This window comes from Carassius gibelio, chromosome A1 (genome assembly GCF_023724105.1).
Source record: "Carassius gibelio isolate Cgi1373 ecotype wild population from Czech Republic chromosome A1, carGib1.2-hapl.c, whole genome shotgun sequence".
NCBI classification, from domain to species: domain Eukaryota; kingdom Metazoa; phylum Chordata; class Actinopteri; order Cypriniformes; family Cyprinidae; genus Carassius; species Carassius gibelio.
Window position 1 is genome coordinate 27,712,407 of NC_068371.1, and position 23,178 is coordinate 27,735,584.

Genomic DNA, 23,178 nt, shown 5'->3' on the forward strand with positions numbered 1-23,178 from the left:
TTACTCTGTGCGACTTATAACATCCAAGTGAAAGATATAACACCAATATGTATGTGTGTGTGTGTGTGTGTGTGTGTGTGTGTGTGTGTGTGTGTGTGTATATAAAATGATGAGAACAAAAAGATGACACAAGGGTGCGATCCATTTTCCAACTCTGTGATTCAGGTTCATTTTTGGTCCTATTAAATTAACGTGTTGATACCGCTTTGCAATATTACTGTTTTTACTGTATATTTGGAACACATAAATGCAGTCTTGGTCAGCATATAATAAATCTTTAAAACACAATTATCATGATGCTCTATCTCCCCTGTGCAATTGGTCTCAAATTAAAGACTATCTCTGTTTCCTCCTACACCATGATGCGGCAGTATGTGATGACAAATCTGAAAGTAATGCATTCAAGGGAAAAGATAAGGGAGGCAAAGGCTGATCTATCCACGTGGAGGTGCCTCTGGGTTTAGATTTCCTCAGAGGCCAATAACTCTGCTCGAAAAGGGATTATGCCAGTCCGAAGGTCTGGGTCACCACATATAGACTTGTTCCAATAGCCATCTATCGTGTTCGGCACACCATTTAATGCAGCATGGCCCCCCTTTCCTGCAGAATAATATTTACTGCCTGCAGCAATACGTTTGGAATCATGAAAGACTGAAGGCCGGTTCAATATTGGTTACATTCAGTTTGATATTGATTCTGCATAATCATTAGAGAAGGCAGCCTTTCACCCTTCATCTCTTCGGGAAGGTCAGTGCTTTAAATTCAAGTCTATGCGACTTCATGAACTGTAGTGGCACTTAAAGTCACACTCTACAAGAGATACGGGCACTGCTCACCCAGAATATAAAGAAAGGGGAGCTGCTCCAGATTAGAGTGACCCGAAAAGACCGGAGCTATGTTGGTAAGGTGACTCACAATAAGACAACAGACTTGCATCCCATTAATATTTGGACACTGTGTGAATGGATGCATGAATTCAAAAAGTTCAGGCTTTATTCAGGGTCCTTAAGCACTCAAGGGCAAGAAGGCCAAACAACCTGAAGTTAATTTTATTTCTCAAACAACCACACAACATACTCCAAACTTTCACACACATACAGAAACTTGAGCAAAAAACAATAAACCTCAATAACTGACCCTATTAAGTCTTGATGGCCATAATTCATTACTTTAAATAAAGTGAATCCCCATAAACAGTTGGATTTTTTTTTTCTTTTAAGCTGAAATACTACTAGAAGTTTATTCCATCCAGAGAGTATTGATTTTAAACTGCTATGTTTTACATTAATCAAATTGCAATTAATCTGTTTTAATTAAATGAATAAGAATTAAATATGCAAAGGATTATCTAAGTCATTAAAGCACTAATTGGAACAAAGCGCTTTTTAGAATACTCAATGTCTGAACAATCATAAACTTACATAGCACATCTGAATCGATGCAGTGGTTTGCTAGATAACACTGCCTCTTGGTACCTCCAGTAAATAAATACATTTCAGATACAGCTGCAAGAATTCTCTTCTAAACCTCAGTTTTTTTTTGTTTTTTTTTTTTCAAAAAGAACATAAAAAGCAAGGAATTCTCCACAGAGAGGTGGGGATCAAAACAAGACAATAGTAATGAAGCATTCACGTAGCAATGAAAAATGCAAAGACAAAATTAAGAATACAAGCTAGCACAAGGAAAAGGCAAAGCGGAACATAACATGAGTGATCCATAAAATATAATATTCAAATGTATGCAAACAAAAGCTTCACAGAATGATAAAATGTTATCATGGGAGGGAATACAAACAGAATACAGATAAAACAAGGGATGTTGAGACATCAAACTAATGAGGGAAAGCACAACTGCGTGTGGCGTCATCCTCAGGGAATGACATTGGGGAGTTTTGTTCCCGAGACCTGAGAGCGGAGACCTTTTGAAGCTCCTGGTGAGCCAGCTAGCTGAAAAAAAGTAGGTTATGGAGATTCAAGTGCATACAGATGCAGGTCAGGGCTGCTCAGCATGCATTATTTTTTATTTTATGAAGACAACAAAGAGACTTGCGTGACTGTATACAAAGCTCACAGGGACGAGTGATGTAACTTGCTAATCATTTAGCAGGCACTGCTTTTTTTAATAAACACACCTTACATAACATGCAGATCCGCTGGATGGTTTAATATCCTGGTTAAAAGCTTCATATAAAAGAGGCTGATAACTTTTAACCAATTTGGTTACCACCATCCCAGATGACAAAATCATATTAGCCTTCAGAACATATGCATTAAAATCTGCAATCGCTGAACAACATGGGATGCTGAAAAATGTCAAGGCTGATTTTGAAGGGCATGATGATGGTAAGGTCTAAATTTGCTTCGGTATTTGAATTGTGATGGATCATGACGTCCTTGCGGCCTTCACCTTCCAGTCAGTCTTTCTTACCTCTATAAACTGTAAATGTATTCTTCATCTCGCTTTGAATGGGAATGTTAAAACCTGTGTCTCAGTGATTGTGTCTCTATGTTTTGATCAGCACAGTTAAGGCATAGTGAAGGGAGTGTTAATAAGTGCAAGGGAATTATGGGAAAGGCCATCAATTAAATAATGTGTAAAGGTCGGATTGCAGTGGCGGGTAGTGCTATTTGATGATGCATAAATCCATCCAATGATCAAGGGCAGGTAAGGAACATACTTTTATTACAATCGACTGTCTGCCAGCCATTCAGAAGTTGGTCTTCTTTATTGATCTGAGACCTGCATTGCACTTATTTCTTATAATGGCTATAGTACTCATATAATAGCAACATTCTCAAATCTATTCACTATTTAACTTTTTCATGGTTCGGTTTGTTTCACGGTTTTGGTATGGTTTGTTATGTGCTATGTTTATGGAAAAACTATACTTACAAAAAAAAAATATATATATATAATAAAATTCTAACTATGAGCAACAGCATAAATAAATACAATATAGTAAAGATACAAATAAAATAAACCCTGATGTTAATTTTCTTTTTTTTTTTTTTTTTTTTTTTTTTTTTTTAGGGAGGTGTAGCATTAGTTTTTAGGTACAGAAATTTAATAAAGTAACCACATGTAAAACAGCATTAAAAATTGGACTGTATAAATTAAAGATTATTCTTTATTAAAGTTACAAAAGCTTTGAAATCAAGAGCAGTGCGTGATTTCTTTTTTTGTTCCTGTTCGATTAATATAAAGACTGTCACTTTAAGAGAATGCAGTGATCCAATGTCTGCTGAGGGATATTTACCAAGACAATTATTTTTGTGTGAATTTGTCCATTTAAACACAATACTTCAGAGAGAGCTTAATATTTGAGCGCTCTGGATCTTAAATGTTTAAATGAGTTTAGTTTAAACACAGATATCAATGTGTGCTGTTCAGGTCTCAACTGTGCACGCAAACTATCAGCACCTGGGTGATGACGGAATAAATGACTGCTCATATTCCAACAGACGACATTCGCATTGAACAAGAGTGAATGGTTTAATTTATCTGTACTATTAAACAAATATTTGGACCCTAAACCTACTGTAACAAACAAACAAAAAAAAATAATAATATAATATATTATTATATATTATTATTATTATTATTATTATTATTATTATTATTATTATTATTATTATTATTATTATTATAAATAATATAAACATTATTATTATTTTATTAAATTATATTTAATTATTATATTAAAAAAGACATACAAATTTGGCAAACTCGCTAATACATCTTTATTCAAAATATTTTGAAACTATATTTAAGTTATTGGCTGAAAATCTCCCTCTCAACGAGAATTCACAAATCAATTCAAAAAGATGAATGCGATCAAAAATATTCTAGAATCAACTTCTTTTGACATCATTGACTGGAATTTAATGGTTTTGAGTGTTTCAATTCAGTTCAATTCAAATAAGTGCTAGGTGGATTTTCAGTTAATTATGAATTTAATTTGAGTTTGCTCAAATTAAGCAACGAAATGGCTTTACCAATACATTGAATATAGCACCAGGGTTAAATTAACACCCGGCTCGAGAGTGATGTTTAAGTGGAGCAGGATAAAGTTGCTACAGTGACGTTTTCTCACAAGAATGTGTTGTTAGTATTTGAGAAGAAGCAAAAGGCTAATGCAAGCTTTAGCAAGTCTTCTTGCTTCGGTTTCCATTTATATACTGCTAATCATCTCATGGTAGTAAGAGACATGATTTCCGTTCTTCATGCTGTAATGTCACAGGTGGTAAGACAAAGAAGGATAGAGCAGGACACGAGAAAGCAAAACCCCAGTCCCCTTGTTTTATTAACACAAGTCCATTTTCTAATGCAATCTCTGCTAATTAAGGTCACCATACCACATCATAAATATTTCTCTACACCCACACACAAGGTCTGCAAGCTGTGGCAGCATCGCCTGAGGCTTGGATCTCTTTCTTTCTCTCATTCTTTTTCATACTTCTATTTCAAGGCAAAAAAATAAAATAATAGAATACATTTTCTTTGTATCGGTGAGGCAGAAAGGAAGAAACCATTTCCAAGATGTTCAGATGTTTACATGTTGACCACTAAATGACACTTCCTACCTGAATACAGACACTTTTGTGATAATATCATATAACGTAGCTTTCATTGATAATGTAGCACAGTTACATAAGAGTATTGATCATGACCTATGACCTTTAGGGCTTTGAGAGTAACCTGGAGGGGTGCCGGTGAGTGGCAGCCTTGACATTTAATTTGATTTCCATCAAAAGAGTACATTCACACATTATTATATTTGCAGAATTAGTTTTAGATGTTTTTTTTAAGTAAAAGGGTCAGTGTGTGCAAACTGTGTGTGAACAAGACGAAGCCATGAAAAAAAAAAAAAAAAACTTTAATGAGGCTTTGATCTTTTATGAATCTTTCTTTTTTTTCCCAACTTAAACACTAATAAAGTGCGTAAAAATAATCAACAAGACATCCATATTTTTCAATACACACTTAGTATTAGTCACAGACTGTGCTTAGATAATATATGTTTTTTTTACATATATAATCTTTAATCAAAAAGATAAAACTTTTCTAGTATGCACTATACATCTAATTAAATGCAATCGATTCCCACCCCAATGTCATGTATTACATTTCAAAATATCAGATTATGGAAGATAAAATGGGATGCAAACAGTGTTCCATGTTGATCTCGAGATCCAATCAAAAATCAGCATTCCTCAGTTATGCATACCAAACTAACATCTTTGGCTTATACAACACTAACTTTGAAAGCACCACTAGAATTATAACACTATTATATACAATATATATATATAATGAAATCCAATGTGCAAATCAACATTGGAGCCCATTAACTTTCATTTTCAAAGCATATTCTTTTGTGTTCCACAGAAAGAAAGGCATTTATGTTTGGAACAACATAATGGATGGACTATCCCTTTATCTCTGCACATTAAACCGAGGTATGAAAAGCATTCTAACATTAAAAAAATGACATGCTTCACCTTCAAATACAAACACATTTTTATTAACCTTTGCTATGGCTAGCAAACCACAGCAGTGTAACCCATGCAAAAAGTTTGTGTTTTTGTGTGCTAGTTTGTGTGTGTGTGTGTGACGGAGGCAGAAACAGAGTGAGACAATAAACGTGTGTCAACAGGTTCACATTAATAACCCACACCTCAGCTGTGCTACAATTTTGCAACTAATTTAATAACCTTTAAATCAGCAGTTCTTAGTGCAGTGCATTACAGGAATATAGAACAAAAGACGCTAGAACCAGAAGCTCTTGCAGTCATTTATAGTCTACAAAGTGAATATGTGAAAGCATTATTTAAAATGTCCTGAAATCATTAACATTAACCATTAAGTGAATGTCAGAAAGGCTCTCTGTAGAGATAAGGCCCATCTCACACACATTTACTAGCTTGTATATCTTACAGGATGAGATCGTTTTTTTACCGTACATTTCCCGAGATTATTGCTATACAAATAAAATATAATCCATATTCATATTCATGTTCCTATTCTCTTGGTATTGATTGCAAGAGAAAGAGAGAGCAAAGTAGAGGGAGATTTTTTTTACAGCAGAACAGACATTGCATCAGGGTTGATCTGCGACGTGTGACCTCTATTTCATCAGGCTCCTTGACCCCGGCTGGAAACAGTGACTATTGATTGGCCGGAGGAATGGACATGAGCTGCTTGGCTGTTCTTTATTCTGAGATCATAACAGTGAGGGAACATTTTATTTGATGAAGTCAGGGAACGGCACTCTCTTCAGGTCGACTCTGTGTGTGTGATCGTAACCTAGCTATACTTTAGGGACAAATTTGCAGAGAAATGTCCTCGGAATGTAGTTAAATCTGACAAAACTCATTTTGGTGGAGGTCCTCAAAGGGGAAAGAGGTGGATAAATAATATATATATTTATATACAGACTGCCATAAAAAATTTAAGGGACTATAAGATTTATTTAAATGATTATTTTTCATTTTATTTAAATATTTTTTTGAATATATTTAAGAATATTTTTAGCAAGTGCATTAAACTGATCAAAGGTAATGCCAAATACTTTCATACTGTTCTAAAAATGCAATTTTATTTATTTATTGTTTTCAACTGTGAAATTAAGTAATATGTAAAAAAAATTATATATATATATATATATATATATATATATATATATATATATATATATATATATATATATATATATATATATATATATATATGCAGACCTGGTGGGCATAAGAAAAAAATAAAAAATAAATAAATAAATAAATAACTTTGATAATGGCAGGGATACCATATCATTTTTATGGAATAACTTTATAACAGCTCCCAAATTAAAATACTTATGAGGTGGACTATATGACTACAATCTTTGCTACCAAATGTTGTAATCCAATCTGAATTTAGTTTTGTCAATATACCAAAACATTTAGAATCGATTCCATTTACATTTTACATTTACCAAAATTGCCACAAAATATGTGTGAACTAAATTCGTTTTGATTGATTGGACTTTATTCTTGCCATGAATATAGCCTTAGAAGATGGTATGGCATTTAAAAGAAAAGAAAGAAAGTAAGAAAGAACTAAATTTGTCAAACATTAAACAAAATGTACAAAGACGTCACCATAAAAAAAGATTTCAGAAAAGATTTGAAGGTAATTGCTTGTGATAATATGCATATTTTGAAGTGCAATTTAAGCACATCAAAAGTAAATATACTATGGAAACGTTTCCTGTCTATCTAAGAGCACTGAGAACCTCTCTCTTAGACTGGTTATATTATTGATACCATGCTCAAAATTGAGTGCTGAGCCCTGTGTTTCAGAGTCATTGCTCCTTAAGCTCTTCTTTAGGAAAGCAAGCATCTAGATGCCACTCACAGGCTTCGACAGCAAACAGAGTATCTCACATTTGCGTGAACAGTGGACTCATGATAAACTATGAAATACTGTACTGTATGTACCCTTGTTTATAGCAAGGAAAATGTGTGCACTCATACTTGTGTGTGCTAAAGCCTATATAGTGACCAAAAACAAGAGAAAAAGTCAGGATTTGTCTCTTTTACTCAGAAGTGATCCTCTAACACTTTTGAAAAATTCAGTTCGGTTCAGTTATATGCCCTTTTGCATGTTTGACATATCAACACCGAACCCCAACCTTCAGATAAGCGTCTCTTTCACATTCAACCGTTTTACCTCAGTCACCATACTGCTCTTCGATAATGGAAATGAACTGCATCTTTGAAGTCGAGTCACGAGAGATATTACAAGGGGGGGAAATGCTAAAGCCATTCCCTGGTGTCATTCCCCCTCTGTGATCCGAATCCATGTTATCAAACACAAATTTGTCATTACAGAATTGAGCTCCACTGCATCATATTCTGCCATTAAATTGCCTTGGCTTGGCGGATGACTTCCTAAAGGCCACCTCGTGCTCTGACTGATAGTGGCCTGCGATGCCCCAGATAAGAATCATCCGCTCGGGCTGAATGAGATGAGGGAGTTGAGTGAAGGGGTGTTATATGTTACTCACCTCCACCAGCTTGTTGGCGTGCTCGCGGAAGACCTGTGCATACTCCTTAACCTCTTTCTCGTTCCCGCTCTTGGCCGCCTCTATCAGCACCAGCAGAGGGACGTTTGTCTCCAGGAAAGAGTCAGATATGTGGTCCATAACAGCCTTCCTTAGCTAGGAGAAAAAAAGATAGAGAGAGCAGGGATCAGCTGATGTCCTACATAAACTGTCCAGCACTTGAACTTGTACTTGGCGCTCTGACTGAAAGGCATTTACAGGCTGTAAACTTTCGGTCTAACACATTTTCTAATGGAGACCTTAAATGTGTTCTGGCGTTAAAAACAGCTAGATGGAGCGCAACGGAACTGAACAGAAGGTGCGCTTGTAGGTGCATTAGCTCCAATACGCCGTTATGTAAACAGTCAATACACTTCAGATGCTTCAAGAGGGTCTGTAAAACCTGGAGAAAGGCACCATTCACATCCATCTAAATGGCAGTTTTCACCTGGAAGTGTGTGATTTGAAATTTGCCATTTTCTTTATGGAACTACAGAGCCGTTTGAACCAATTACCCAAGTTGTAAATGTCTGATGGCAAATATATCATAATAAAAAATACATGACTACTTTTGACATGGCAATGTTTGGGCATAGCGAGTGAGCAAAACATGCTAATTCTAGAGTACTTTCAAAGAAAACAGCAGACAATGATGGAATAGTAAGCAACTTGAGGTGCCTTGCTTAGGGGCACAATACTAAAAGCTCATGGCTTGCTAATTGCGGTGATCAAGATAGCAACCTTTGCGTCACTAGCCCTGAGCATAAGCCAGTTTCACGACAACCTAAAATATACAGGCATGCATTTTGCCTTGAGGTAAGAGAAAAGCTTAATATATCTTAAACAAGATATCTAATTATTAACAATATTACCATAAGTGCTCTTATAAAACAGGTTACAGCTAAGCATTGTTATATAATTGCCTATTTTAGTAGCAGAAACACATCATCAGCAACATTCACAGTAATATGCAGAAAAAGACATTGGCGGCTATTCTAATGGGGCAGTAGGTAGAGTCCCGTGACACATGTACTCTAATGGATGATGGGAAACATTCTTAACAAGCAATAATTATCATTCAGTGAGGCATGCACATATCTTAACCAATTAAAAACCCTGTGCTAGGCCATGGTCGGCAGACAGTAATGATAAATTATGGCTGAATGCGACACATAATCCATCACTAGCAAACTCGGCCAGTCAGAACTTGAGGCTTGAGATGCCCTTAAAGGGGACACATCATAAAAAAAGAGGATTTCCTTTTGCTCAGTTTTAAAAAATCCTAATAAATCTGTATAAATTACATATGTGCGGTTATGAGGTTGCATTCACACATCAGTAATCATCATCTGAACTTCTGAAAAAGGGCTATTCATGTATTTTCGTAAAACTGCACATTTGTGCACACTGAAAAAAACGCAGTAGCAAATAGTCAGATGAAAAATGTCACCAAATTACTGGTAAAAGAAAATTATTTTTTGCAAAAGTCAAGAGTGTAAAATACAGACCATATCTTTGGCAAGTAAGGAAGTTTAAGGCCACACTGGGCTATGGAACGGGTCATGAAACCAGAGTCATGCTTGAGGACGCCATCTTTTCAATCAATGTGCAGCACTCAGTTGAGGAGTTCTTGGCCACTTGAGCATGAAATTCACAAAACAGAGCACACTCCATAGGTAATGATCCTTCTCCCCATGTGGCGATGATTTAATTGAAATGTTTTAATGAACCCTGGCGCTCTGTCTTTAATAACCTCTGGTAAAGGATGTGTGCTTGTCTTCTTAATGGTTTGGGTGCAACCCCAGGGAAAATGAAATAGAAAAATAGTGACCAAAATGTATCATTTTTTTCTGCTTATACGGACTAAAAAAATCTAGAGATGTACTAGAGTGTACATGAGCCATGTTCTGTTTAAAATAAATGAACGAACTACCTACAAAAAATAAAAAGAAGAAGAAGAGTACCGTACAAGTATTTGAATAAATTAATAATCTTAAACTGGGACTCAGTCTGACAGCATTTCATTTCCCCAACCCCTTCTTAAAACTTTTTTTTTTTTCAGTTCTCACAGAGCTTGAGAGCAAGTGATCTGTCTCTGCTTCTTTATTTATTTATTTTTAGATTATTTGAGCCATAATTATTTTCCTTCAACATCAACCATGGCATTTTAGGGTCAGCTCCGATTGCATCTTATCATCATTATAACAGTGAGATTCATTTCTGTTTACTGGGAAAATCTCATTTTCAGGCTGCGGACCCTTAAACCTTTATTTAATTAACTGCATGTTACAAACATGTTAAATCAAAGCTGAAAAGCCTGTTAAATGTTCCAATAGCATAGCTAGCACTGGCAAGACAAGTATAGCCCAAAGTGAGCCCCCTCATGTCTAATGTCTTTTTCAAAGAGGGAATTGAAGTTATAGTCATGTAATCTCAGGACTAAATTGGAAAAAAATAGCTTGACGAATGGAGTGCTCCGCTGACTCCTCGCAGACTACAAAAACAGCAAGCCAAAAATTGGAAACACTGAGGAGAGGAAGTGCTTTGCTTTAAATTGCTCTGAGGGACTGAAAAATGGAAATCTTGTGATCCTACCTGTCATGTTCCCCTTTCTGTCTTTCTGCTTCTTTTCCCAATTTCTCCCTAATCCTTTGTTCTTTTCATCCATATGGCACTGAAGCAGCGGTAAAAAATCAGCATAGCAAACTCAATCAAGTCAAATTCAGACAGAAACAAAGACACAATAAGGATGAAAGCGTGCACTTAGCCAAGCCAGAAGATAAATCTTTTAATGTTGCAGATGTGGGGGGAGGGGTCTTAAGAGATGAGATTAGCTTGTGTTTGCTAACTTCACTTACAAACAAGAAAGTGTATTTTTAAGGATTAACCACCTGCTAAAACATGAAAAACAAATGTCACCGGGAAGGAAAGTCAAATCAGCAATGAAATTCAGTAATCTTCTGTAATGTACTCAGTCTACGGCACACAACAAAGCTGACAGATGTATAATTTCTTAATCTGAGAAAACAATAGCAGTTCATGAAGCTGATTTACTCCCACAATCTCCACCAATTTACTTTTTTTTATATATATAATTTTTTTTAACAATCATGGAAAACAAATGAACATGGCAAAATACAACCATCTGTGGCTTCATCTTTGTCAGTCTTATTAGCTTTAGCTTTTAGCTTTGGGTCAAGACCTTGACGTTTCTTATTAAAATGTCAAAGGCAATCACAAGATACACATGCTTCTATACCTGGTTAGTATAAAAGGCATTCAATGCAAAACAGAATGAAGTAACAGCACTGATTTAGTATCAATAATGACATCTGGAGAGGAAAGGAGGTGGAGGGACAGAAACAGAGTGAGCGGAGATATGCTGCTTGATCTTCCTGTCATGTCTGTAAATGAGTCTGATAGCAAAGCTCCCTCCCTTTCAATGATCACCGCTGAGGTCTTAGAGGTAGAGGAAGCCAGAAAAATTATTTTCTTGCTCTGGAGAGTTGACATTTAGGTTAAAGCTTTAGCATTGAATGAATGTTTTTGCTCCTGGCCAAACTAAAAGGTACATCGCTGCGTGCCCTCTCAGGAAGCCTCTATGATGAATAATTTTATAGAAGATATGATGAATTTAGGAACCTAATGTGATCGTTTCTTGCCATTGCAGGATTTTGGGACACTATAGTATATCAAAATATCAAATAAATCATTTATTTAGTTCATTATTTATTTATGTTTACTTTTCTTATTATATATATATATATATATATATATATATATATATATATATATATATATATATATATATATATATATATATATATATATAATGTACTTAAAATATAGTATCACCACTAAACTTCAACAGACTTTAGGGCAAGCATAGACATGAATCAGCTATGAAACAAAGCTCAGAACTTTATCCGAAACAATAATCGATGCTTGACATCAACGGAAGGTTTTACATTTCTATAACTCATTGAAATTGTATATGCAATACAAGTTGCAATGTTTTATAAGAAAGGTAACTCTAATGAGAGTACTGACTGAAAATAAAAATCAGTTCCTTACATAACACATAAACAGTGCTCGCATAACAGATAGGTTCCATCTCTCATAGAGAATCACATAACACTTGAGTCAATGCACACATCTATGAGCGGATGCTGCGGACACTGTGGCAGTGTGACAATTTACATTTTCTTGAAATAGAAATAAGAAAGCAGAGAAGACAGGCAGTGGGAAGGTGTTTCTAGACTGTTGATGAGAGAGGCAGAAGAGCCGGTGTGCACATTGTTTTATCAACTGCTTCTGTTATCATACTCCACTATGACAGACTGAGGTACCACTGTACCCTGATCTCTGATCACAAGGGCCTACTGAGGAATTTATCAGCGAGTATGAGTCCCCCTGCCTCCATTAATGTATTGCCCACTGACTTCAGCCTCGCTGCAATGCAGGACTTCTTTTTATTATTAGTAAGAACAGGGAGTGGTGCCTCTCTCACTACATTTGTGTCAGTATGAATCAGTTCAATCCGACTGCTGTTCTGTATCTTAAATTCTGCAATGCAATGCAATAACAAAGACTGCAGTAATTTGATCAAAAATACAGGAAAGTGTGGACTACCATTAAAAATATTTGTTGTTACAAATATTTTTAGTGCCTTGTTCTCGCGAAAAAGTAGTCACGTGACTGATACTTGATGAATAAAAAGTTTCAAAGAACAGAATTTATTCAAAATATAAATCTTTTTCTTCCTTGCTCAATAAACATTTTAATTTATTTCAATAAAAGAAAGCATAAAAATTTACTTACCCCAAACGTTTTAACTGTAGTGTATATCGTTAGAAAAAATATATATTTACAAAAAAATTGATTATTTTCATTTTTTTTTTATTCATCAAAAAATCCTGAAAAAAGGTACCAGTTTCCAAAAGAAGATTGAGCAGCACAAAAGTTTTCCTCACTGATAATAAATCAGTATATTAGAGTGATATCTTAAGGATCATGTGGAACTTTATTCAGGAGTAATAGCCAACGGAAATTCAGCTTTGCATCACAGAAATAAATATAATTTTAACGGATATTAAAATGGACACCATTACTTTATATTGTACTAACATTTTTTTAAAGATTAGTTTCTTCTTATTATTCTTATCATTATTATTATTATTATTTAATAATATAATAATTTTTAATAATAATTAATATTTTTTTAAATCAAATACATGTCTTGATGAGCATAAGAGACTTCTTTAAAAACATTACAAGTCTTACTGATCCCAAACTTTTGAACAAGAGCGTATACTAATATATATATATATATGTATGTATGTATGTATGTATGTATGTATGTATGTATGTATATATATAAGATCAGATTCCTCATTATTTCATTGTGTAATGGTTTGAGGGGTCTTCGGCAGGGGGTCTGACAATTATTGTGTGTGAGAAAAAAAAATACAAAATTAAGTTAACTTCAGCTTAAGCTAATGTTCAATTGTCTTTCTCTCTCTCTCTCTCACACACACACACACACACACACACACACACGCGCACACACACACACACACACCCACTATATATATATATGTGTGTATATATATGTGTGTGTGTGTTTGTGTGTGTGTGTTTTATGATGTTTAGATATGCAATCTATGCATATATCATAAAACAGCATGCAAATAGATTCACATGGCATTATGTGCATATTATTATAGACCATGCTTAAAAAGCAACACTCAATTTTCCATTATCCATATCTATCCACCAAGGCTGATCAAATGAATACCCTGAATACAATGCAAATCGCTTTTGATAAAAATGTTTTCCAAGTGCATAATTGTAAATCAGATATTGTATTTAGCCAGGAATCATTAAACTGATCGATACTGACCGTTAACACATTTGTTACAAATTATTTCAGTTCCAAATAAACACTGTTCTTTTGAACTTTAAACACCAATAATATTTAACATTATTACTTTTTTTACTGTATTTTTGATCAAGTGAATGAAGCCTGTGTGAGAACTTCTTTCAAAAACATAAAAAAAAATAAAAAATAAAAAATAATAATAATAAATCCTCTCAACCATAAACTTTCGGAAGGTATAGTGTAACAAATGTTGAGGGATTTTGAAACAGCCATTGAAAACATTTCACTGGAACTGCTTCTGAATACAACACAAAGGTTCAATGCCGGTATTGTAACAAGGCTCAGTAAAAAATCACTGCATCCTGTTATGCTCAAATTGTACACTGCACAAAAAAAAAAAAAAAAATAAGGGAAAGAAAAAGAAAAAAAGGTAGACAAACTGAACTCATTGCATACACATGTCAGTGTTAAGATGCTTATGTAGGTGCCTGGGAATTGCACAGGATGTCATGTAAAAATGTTGAAGCATGAATACTACAGTGCATGCTACACACAAGCAATTGCCTTTAGGTTTTAAGAAATAGCTGCCATATACTGTACAGTAGTAGCCTGACAGTTCAGAGCACTGAGGGAACCCGAACTCTCCAGACTGCAGACATCATCAGACTGATTGTTTAAAGTTGAAACAATTTCTCCTCAAGAATTTCATAAATGTGGGAAATGTACAACTGATTTAGAAGTGTTAAAACTGAGCTCTACTTTGAAAAAGCGGTTTTACTTTGAGAGCAGCAAGATTTATGAGCCTCTCTCCGTGTGCCTGTCTCTAAAAGAATTTGTTTGATGTAGATTAAGAGTAGCTGTCAGTTAAACAGTTCCAAAGAAGTCAAAGTGGCTGCGGTAACAAGACGCTGTAAGAACAGCAGTCAGATGCTGAGACTTTCACGAGGTCAGAAAAACAAGCCATATGCCAATAGCGATAATTACACATACCCACACACTGTAAATGAGAAAAATACAAAAGTTCAGTGTATTTTCCGAATAACAAATTATTTTGTCATCTTTTCATATTTTTGTCAAAGCACATACACTGCAGGAACTCAAAACTGTTTCTGATTGCGTTTCAAAAAATGGATCCCTATTGAGAGAAACTGAAAGAGAAAGAGAGCTTGCTTAAGCATATGTTCAGAGAAGTGTTGTTCACTAGAGGAGCATCCTGGAGTAAGCTATCCGTCAACAGAGAAGCTGCAAGGGAGGACTTGACAGACACATTTATTAGGAATGGGATGACAGATGACACATAGCTCAAACTGGTGTAAAGGGATGTGTGTGGGGGGACTGCTAATTGCATAAGCACAGATATTTAAGAGTATTAGTTCTGTGCGGTATTTTCCCACACCTCCAGTATTATTCATCTACTTCCTAAACAACTAAAAGGCTGTACCTCATATCTTTTCATCTTTGTGTTCCGTTTATGTTGTTATTGTCATTTTGTTTTAACTCTCTATTTTTTCTCTCTTTCTAGTTCTCAGAGGTGGCAGAGCTGTATAGGAGCTCAAGCACTCGGTGGCATCTGAGAGGTGTGCCTCTGGGGGAGAGGTCTGACAAATGCTGGGTTTAGTTCCGTGAATGGCCCCGTGACTGCTGAATTACTCTGCTAGGAGGTCCACTAGCTCAGAAAACACCCTGTGACTGTGGATAACCAAACAGTGACATGACACAATTTCTTTCTTTCTTTCTGCTCATGTAGAAAAGATAGCAGAGAAAAAATAAAGTAGTCACGTGACGTGAGCACTTAATGTCTGTAGTCAATGAGTATGTATATTCTTTTGAGATATCCTTTTGAAGCAATACTAGTCGTGCATAAAAATAGTGTAATCTGTAAATTTGTGAATATAGATATATCTATATATAAAAAAATAGTCACATTGATGCATTTAACCAGGTGTAAAAAAAAAAAAAAACTAAAAAAAAAAAAAAACTAAACACTTTCATTTATTTAAAAAAAAAAAAAAATAATACAAATCTGCATTTAAATGAATATGTAACCACATTTTAAATCAGACCTCAAAACGAATAATAACATTCACACAATAAAATTAAAATCACCAATCATATCCCATGGACTTTGTAAGAAGCAGTCTAACCAGGAAAAGCGGTCTAACAAAAAAATAAAAAATAAATAAAAGCTATTTTTGGATTACATTGGTGCTAGTATGTGATCCTTATCCTGCAATTTGTTTATGCTTTACCTATGCAGGAGCACCAGAACCCCCGCCAATTTCAGCACTCATTGCCATTGGCTGATATTAAATATGTATCCAAACTCGGTTTACTTCATTTAGACTATAATTTGTTATAGTTTCAAAACTTGATATGATTTCAAACAGGTTTTTTTTTTTTTTTTGGCCTCTGTACTATTAATTTCTCAGAAGCAGTATATCACTACTCTCTATATCACTATCTATTTGTCTATCTATCAGACACAACTTAAGAGAATACTTACCTATGTCAATGGTTTACTCAAGTTATGCGAGTATAACATTTGTGAAGACTGTCTTTCAACATCAGCACAGAATAATTAATATTCGTAATCTCTGCCTTTTCTTTAGTGACATCACAAGCCATCCCTTTTTAGCATCCTTGCCCACTCTAAAACTCATTTCTCTGCAGAAAGTGCACATTTAGAGGTTCTAGGACCTTAGGGAATGAGCCAAAAGTTCGCCCATGTACCCTTGAGCAAGGCTCCTAACACTAGGTTGCTCCAGGGAGCCTGTCCCTGTAATAAAATTGCTGCAAGTCACTTTGGATAAAAGCGTTCTCTAAATGTGTACCATCACAGAACGATGGTACCACCATAGTAGGAAATCAGATGCTTTTATCCAAAGTGCTTGAAGTACACTCATTACAGCGATAGTTCCCTTGGAGCAACTAAGTGTCTTGCTAAAGGGCAGAATGGTGATAGTCCATGGATCGCCTGTTGCGGTGCTCAAACTAAGAACTTTTTGATTACAAGCCCAGAACTACTACGTCATCCCATTAATAAAAAATAATAATAAAGGGAAAGGTTAGAGAATGTAGGGATCATCAGTTGTCCTCTGTGCAATGCGGAAGGGTATACAAGTGCTCAGGAGGCTAAAGGCAATGGAAGACTCTTTTGAGGTTAATCTCTACTGTATATATGAACTAGTATAATCTGTTCTGCGGCACTATTGATGGATCTGATAGTGATGCTAATGCATTAATCAGAGCTCTTACTGGATGGCTAAAGCTGCATAGTTATTCTATACATTCCTGTGTAGCATAAAGGCCTGCTTATGCATTCATGCAAAAGCAGCATAGTGAATGGTACTTTCCATCTATCTATCTATCTATCTATCTATCTATCTATCTATCTATCTATCTATCTATCTATCTATCTATCTATCTATCTATCGATCTATCGATCTATCTATCTATCTATCTAAACATTGCATATGTAATACAACACATATTAAGCAGCGTTGGCATTATGAAATCATCTAGCAGCGCCCTCTGCAATGTCTGCGATCGTGAACAGGGCTCACTGTTATTGCTTGCTTTGCATTGGTCGGGTTGGTATATTCTCTTTCCAGGTAGACAGTAATAACTCAAAGCTTGCTGCCACAGACACTCAGATGTTCCCCCGTTGAGACTGATTTGATGAGATGGTGATGCCTCCATTCATTTGACTGAGGAACCTGAAAAGCCCTGAGTGGATCACATTGGGTTTGCATTTAATATTTCCAGTGACTGAGCCATGAGAAGGACTTGTGTTTACTTGTGTTCACTCATACAAACCATCCCATTACCAGCATCTACCGTGATCTATAAATGCAAATGTATGCACATATCACATGTTCCCCAGCGTGCCGTACAGGTTGTATTGTGTTTTACATGGGCAAGTTGTGCATCCCTTTAACCCCAAGTAAACCCCAGGAAACCCTTGCACTAGTGCCTCAATAGCCGCATTTTCCACTATCGGGCCAGTGCGAGCCCGGGCTTAAAATGGGCCGGGCGGGGCAAATAGCCTCGGGCCAGTAGCACCGAGGCCAGAATAGCGCAGGGTTTCCACAGTCGAGCCTGAAGCTCCATTGCGCGTCACTAAAACAAGCACTTTACACGCCTCTCAGGAACAACGTCACGCAACCTCATCATTTCACCGACAGAGAAGTTATCAGAAAACTAATAAGAAATAAATCACTGGAACATGCGGGATCACACACGATAAAAGCGGCCATTTGTTTGCAGGCTTAAATATGCAAATTCGAAAGCATCAATGTTTTACTATAGAATAAATGATACATGGTAGCATGTTTAGCGTTACATTGTTTAAAATATTTCTGCCATATGGTGATTATAATCCACATCAGATCGGATTGCGTTATTTCAAACGCTCGCTGCTGACTAAAAGTTAGTTTCGAGCACTTTATTTTAAAAAGTCTTTAATACTGGTGTTATAGCTGTTATCTTTCTGAAATGATCCGTAGCGCTGAGCTCTCCAGACGGGGAGAAACTCCGCCTTTGTTCAGAACCACTCCTCTAGCCCCAGCTGGCCCGCTTTGGCCCAAGGTTTACGTTTGGCTGAAAAACCCTGGCCATTGGCCCCGAGAAAGCCTGACGAGGCACAATCAAGCCCCGGAAGTGACAGTGAAAACGCAACTGGCCCTGGGACGCACTAGCACGCCCGGTTTAAGCTGGACAGTGGAAGCACATCTATTGGCTCAGTGCACCATTTTCCTGCAATCTACTAATAAAAACTATTAGTAATTCATTTTTAGGCTTTCTTGGGCTGTTTTGCTGTAATAAAAAACTGGCAGATGTTCTGTAAGGTCAGTAAACAACAGAACAATCACAGCATGTGAGTGCTGCTCACAGATCACTGTCTGAAATTAAAATACATAATGAGAATATCCACCATATGCGCAAGGATTTAACATCAAAAACATCAACAGCTTGGTCTGCAACTCGCTTGGAATCCTCCTTGATCCCTTGGCAGGTTTTTTTTCTGGGTATCTTAAACCCCATTAAAGTAATTAAAATGTTATTTGTTTTGTGATGAGATTCTAGCAACATGTTGTAAAGGTGAGAGGTGGTTTATCAGATGCAAGAGCATATGGAGCTCACCAGCAGTGGAAACAGGAAGTGATCAGCCACAATTACTGGGAAATGACACTGGAGTGGAGGAAACTAGGGTAAATCAGGGCTATCAAACACTTTTCATTTACTTTAAACCACTTTGCTGTACCATAAAATCTCCACGTGTCCGTGAGGGAAACATCTTGCCCCCCGCCCCAGACCATGATAGATAATAAAATAAATGTCTTAAGAGGATTAAAAATGCTTGGCCTGGTAAATCTGTATACAGCTGGTTCCCTCAGCCGACACGTAACTACAATACATGTGTCAGGGAAAGTTTACAGCTTTCCAAATATTGGTCCAGCGAAGCGGGTGACAGAAGATGTGGGACTGCAACGGGCGTTGGGTTCAGCGATGTGGAAAGGAGCGTAGAGGAGCAGAAATGAGGGAGGTGATGTACGACTGCTGAGTCTGAAAATGCGCTCTTCGAATTTACAGTCTTGGTGAAGGGGGTGGGAGTGGGAAGATTTTAAAAGATGTTTTCCAATTATTAAAGACTGTACAAACCGGGGGGAGGGTAAATGGTGAATGTTCATGTGCTAACTCCAGCTGTATGTGTGTGTGTGTGTGTGTGTGTGTGTACCGCTTCTTAACCTCTGCGCCGACTGATTTATACACCCACTAACACTCTCCTGAACTCCAAGAGTGTAATTAAAGCAGGCTGCTCAAAACGAACATCCATTCCACATTAGTTGCTCTCTCTGTGGATTTACTGTGATGTGGGGTAAAGAGGGTCTTCTCTCAGTGGGGGCAGGCCAGGGAGGTCTATAATACCTGGAGAAAGCAATCTGTTAGCATTAATATTCATCTTAACTGTCCCAGGACCACCCGGAAGTGTGTGATTTAAAATCTGCAACACTTGCTCATGGCCCCACTTTTTGAGCCAATCAACACAGAACGCCATCTGACAAAGTGCATTTTCAGACCCTTAGATTATATGCTTTGTTGGGAAGCAGGGACTTAAATTGTTGCAATCTGGCATTATCTTCTTGGTTCACTGTTGGGCCTTCTCACCACAACTGAACTTCTGCAGAGTTGATTCTTAATTGGGCAGAGACCAGCTTTTTTTCAAAAGACTATAGATATACAAATATGTTTCACTCCTATAACTTATGACTGAGAGGCACTGCAACGTGCAATATGCCCCCTTATAAGTGAGAGAGTCAATCGCTTTTTGGAAAAGTCATTGCGTCACTGCAGTAGTCGTTAGAAGCTCTGGTTCCCATAAAAACCTGAGACTCACTCATTGGTTAGTTTAGCCTGAAAAAATAAGCCTTTTTAATGATTTTTTAGCATAGGGAACAACATTTATGCGGCAGACAATTTCAGATTTGTTGCTGATTTGATATATGCAATTCAATTATGAGTTTGCCCAGGAGTTTTTGAAATTTCAGGATTCTCCCATTCATTTAGATAGGACTTGGTCATGGATGCCCGGAGACATTGCAAATACGGACACTGAGTGAACAGACTTTCCTTGTAAGGGACTTTGGCTTGTTCAGACGATCTTGAACCGATTGTATTGGTGCAGCTAAAAACAAGATTGTTGTGTTCATATAAGCCTAAACAAACCAAATTAAATGAAAATGTGCCAGGTTATGAAAAAAAAACTTGCCAAACAAGCCAGGTGTGAAAATACCCCATGCAAACAGTCTTAAACCTTTCATGAGTAACAGGGAAACAGGCAGACAGGGAAAAGTCAATTTCAAACTTGAATAACAAGTTTCGAATGGTTGAAAACAACAATCTTCTAGGACATCTTACAAATGAGAGGGTGACTATGGTGATTGTATGCTCTGAAAGTTGACATCTTGATGCTTAGAAAGTGAGGACATTTTTTTTTTTTTCTACCTGACTGTGTTGTATGGTGAGTTTATGAAAGGAATAGCTCACCCAAAATGAAAATTCTGTCACCGTTTACTCACCATCGTGCTATTTCAAACATAGAATATGACTTTCTTTTTCCAAGGAACACAAAAGATTTTTTCATTTATTTTTTTGGTAAACAATATACTACCTGCTCTTTTCCTTATAATAAAAGTAGTAAATGGGTGTGGGTGCTGTCAAACTCCAGAATGACAAAAAGCACCATAAAAGTGTCAGGAAAGTATGCCAAGTCTTCTAAAGTAATACAGCAACATTGTGTGAGGAACAGAGTAACATTTATGATGCTATTGATCGAAAATCTTGTCCTAACTGCGCTGACAGGAGTGCCTATGTTTCTCTTAACCAGTGAAATATTTACCTAGCTTTGTTCTTTAATCCAAAGAGCAGACAGAATACTTCATTTCCTTGATGCAAATGTCAGGTAATAGTATTGCATAACAGTGTAATATAATGTTGATATGCTTTTACGTTGACAGCAAAAACTCTCCTGATGGGAATGCCAGTTTGACAGGAATGCCCTTCTGTCTAATGCCTTGCAGTTTTATGTCTATGTTCTGTTTTTAATTTGGATCAGTGCTGACCGATCTGACACTTTGTTCAATTGTCATGGTGATGGAGAGCGAAAATGCATAACAAAAAGCTTTTAAGCTGTGCTGATTGCTGAAGTCAAGCGTGTAGACCTCAGCTTCTTGAGTTAGAGACATACTGGAGAATGATGCTGTCATGCACAACAGTCAGAAGTTGGAAAATGTTAGGTGCTATTTATGCCTAAACTGTTCTCAAATACTTATCTTATTGAACAGTGACTACAAATAAAACAAAAGTTCAGTGGTGTGCATTGCGGTTCCAGTTTTTATTTGGAGGTTTGAACACACTGAGAAATGCTGGGTTATCTCAATCCAACTTTGGGTCAAATTTGGACTAACCCAACTTTTGGTTTAAAACATTTCATGCAAAAATGGTTGGGCTAGTCCATATTTCACCCAAAGTTGGGTTGAAACAACCCAGCATTTTTTAGAGTGAATCCATCTCCAGATACAAAGGCAATATTTTTATGTTTCCTTGTGCAAATTCTAATAGCTGTATAGTGTAGAGGGTCTCACATAGAAAAACGGAAGAACTTCAGTGAAAAATGACTTAAATGTCAATCTCTTCCTTACACAAAGCTATCACAATATAGTGCACAAGTCATATATACAACTTTTATGATACTGTTATGTGATGTTTGGAGCTTGACAGTTACAATCACCATCCTCTCATCCCTTCTTTATGTCCTTTTGTTGTTCACAATGTAAAAAAAAATAAATAAATAAATAAAATAAAGATTTTGAATGACAAGAGATTATATATCACTTTATTTCAGTGTATTGGTCAGTCTTGTTATTTATTTATTTTATTTTTTTTTCTAGAGAGAAAGCAGTCAGAGGACTGACTCACCTGTCTGCGAAGATCACGGGTCTTCTTGGTCATCTTGTCAATAGCTGAATTTAACAGGTCTCCTTTTTCCTTTCTTCCGGTCTGCAATAAAAGGGGAAAAAGGTGGAGAAATGTAATTTGCCATTTCATGTCCTGCAAGCTCACAGCAGAAAAAAAAAAACACAAAAGGGTAACAAACAAATTAAGAGAGATAGGTTTAGTCAAAAATGCTGTTGTCTGCCTTGAGTGGGGTTTGGCGTAGGTTTTTAAGAACCTCTTGAAACTGGAAGCCTTTTAGTGCCTCTAATGTAAACACAGTAGGGATGGAATAAAGCAAGTGCTGCAAAAAGCAACAATAGGGTGTGGACATGACCAACAATAAAAAGACAGAGCATTATAGACCACAGTAGCAGATTTTGGAGACAGACTGACATGAAGGAATCTTCCGTGCTACATCTCACCTCCACATAAACGGCTGGCCAGAGGCAGACCCTAAAACATCAGGGATTAAATCTTTACCGCGGTATAAAAGCCACATCATGGGGTACTGAGGACTCCATGATGAAGCTGAAAGGAGACTGTAGCATGAAGAAATTTGAAAATATATACATACTGATCTAGTCTTTTTATATTCTAATCTTATATACAATTTCACTAATCCAATTGACTGGCTTTATGAAACATTCTGAAATAAAGGAGCAAAGTTTCCATTATTTATTGTTTTATCAATTCGCCTGAAAGGTACTGGATCGATCAG

At 36.4% G+C, this 23,178-nt stretch overlaps 1 protein-coding gene across 1 annotated transcript in view; it reads right to left on the bottom strand.

Annotated features, from left to right (window-relative positions):
* ctnna2 (catenin (cadherin-associated protein), alpha 2) overlaps positions 1–23,178 on the bottom strand; it is a 355,646-nt gene that overhangs the window by 55,588 nt on the left and 276,880 nt on the right. Inside the window, exons 8-9 of the mRNA XM_052602746.1 lie at positions 22,443–22,523; positions 8,048–8,200 (exon numbers count right to left, since the gene is read on the bottom strand). Coding sequence (XP_052458706.1) covers positions 8,048–8,200; positions 22,443–22,523 — 234 coding nt within the window. The remainder of the gene's footprint in view (positions 1–8,047; positions 8,201–22,442; positions 22,524–23,178) is intronic.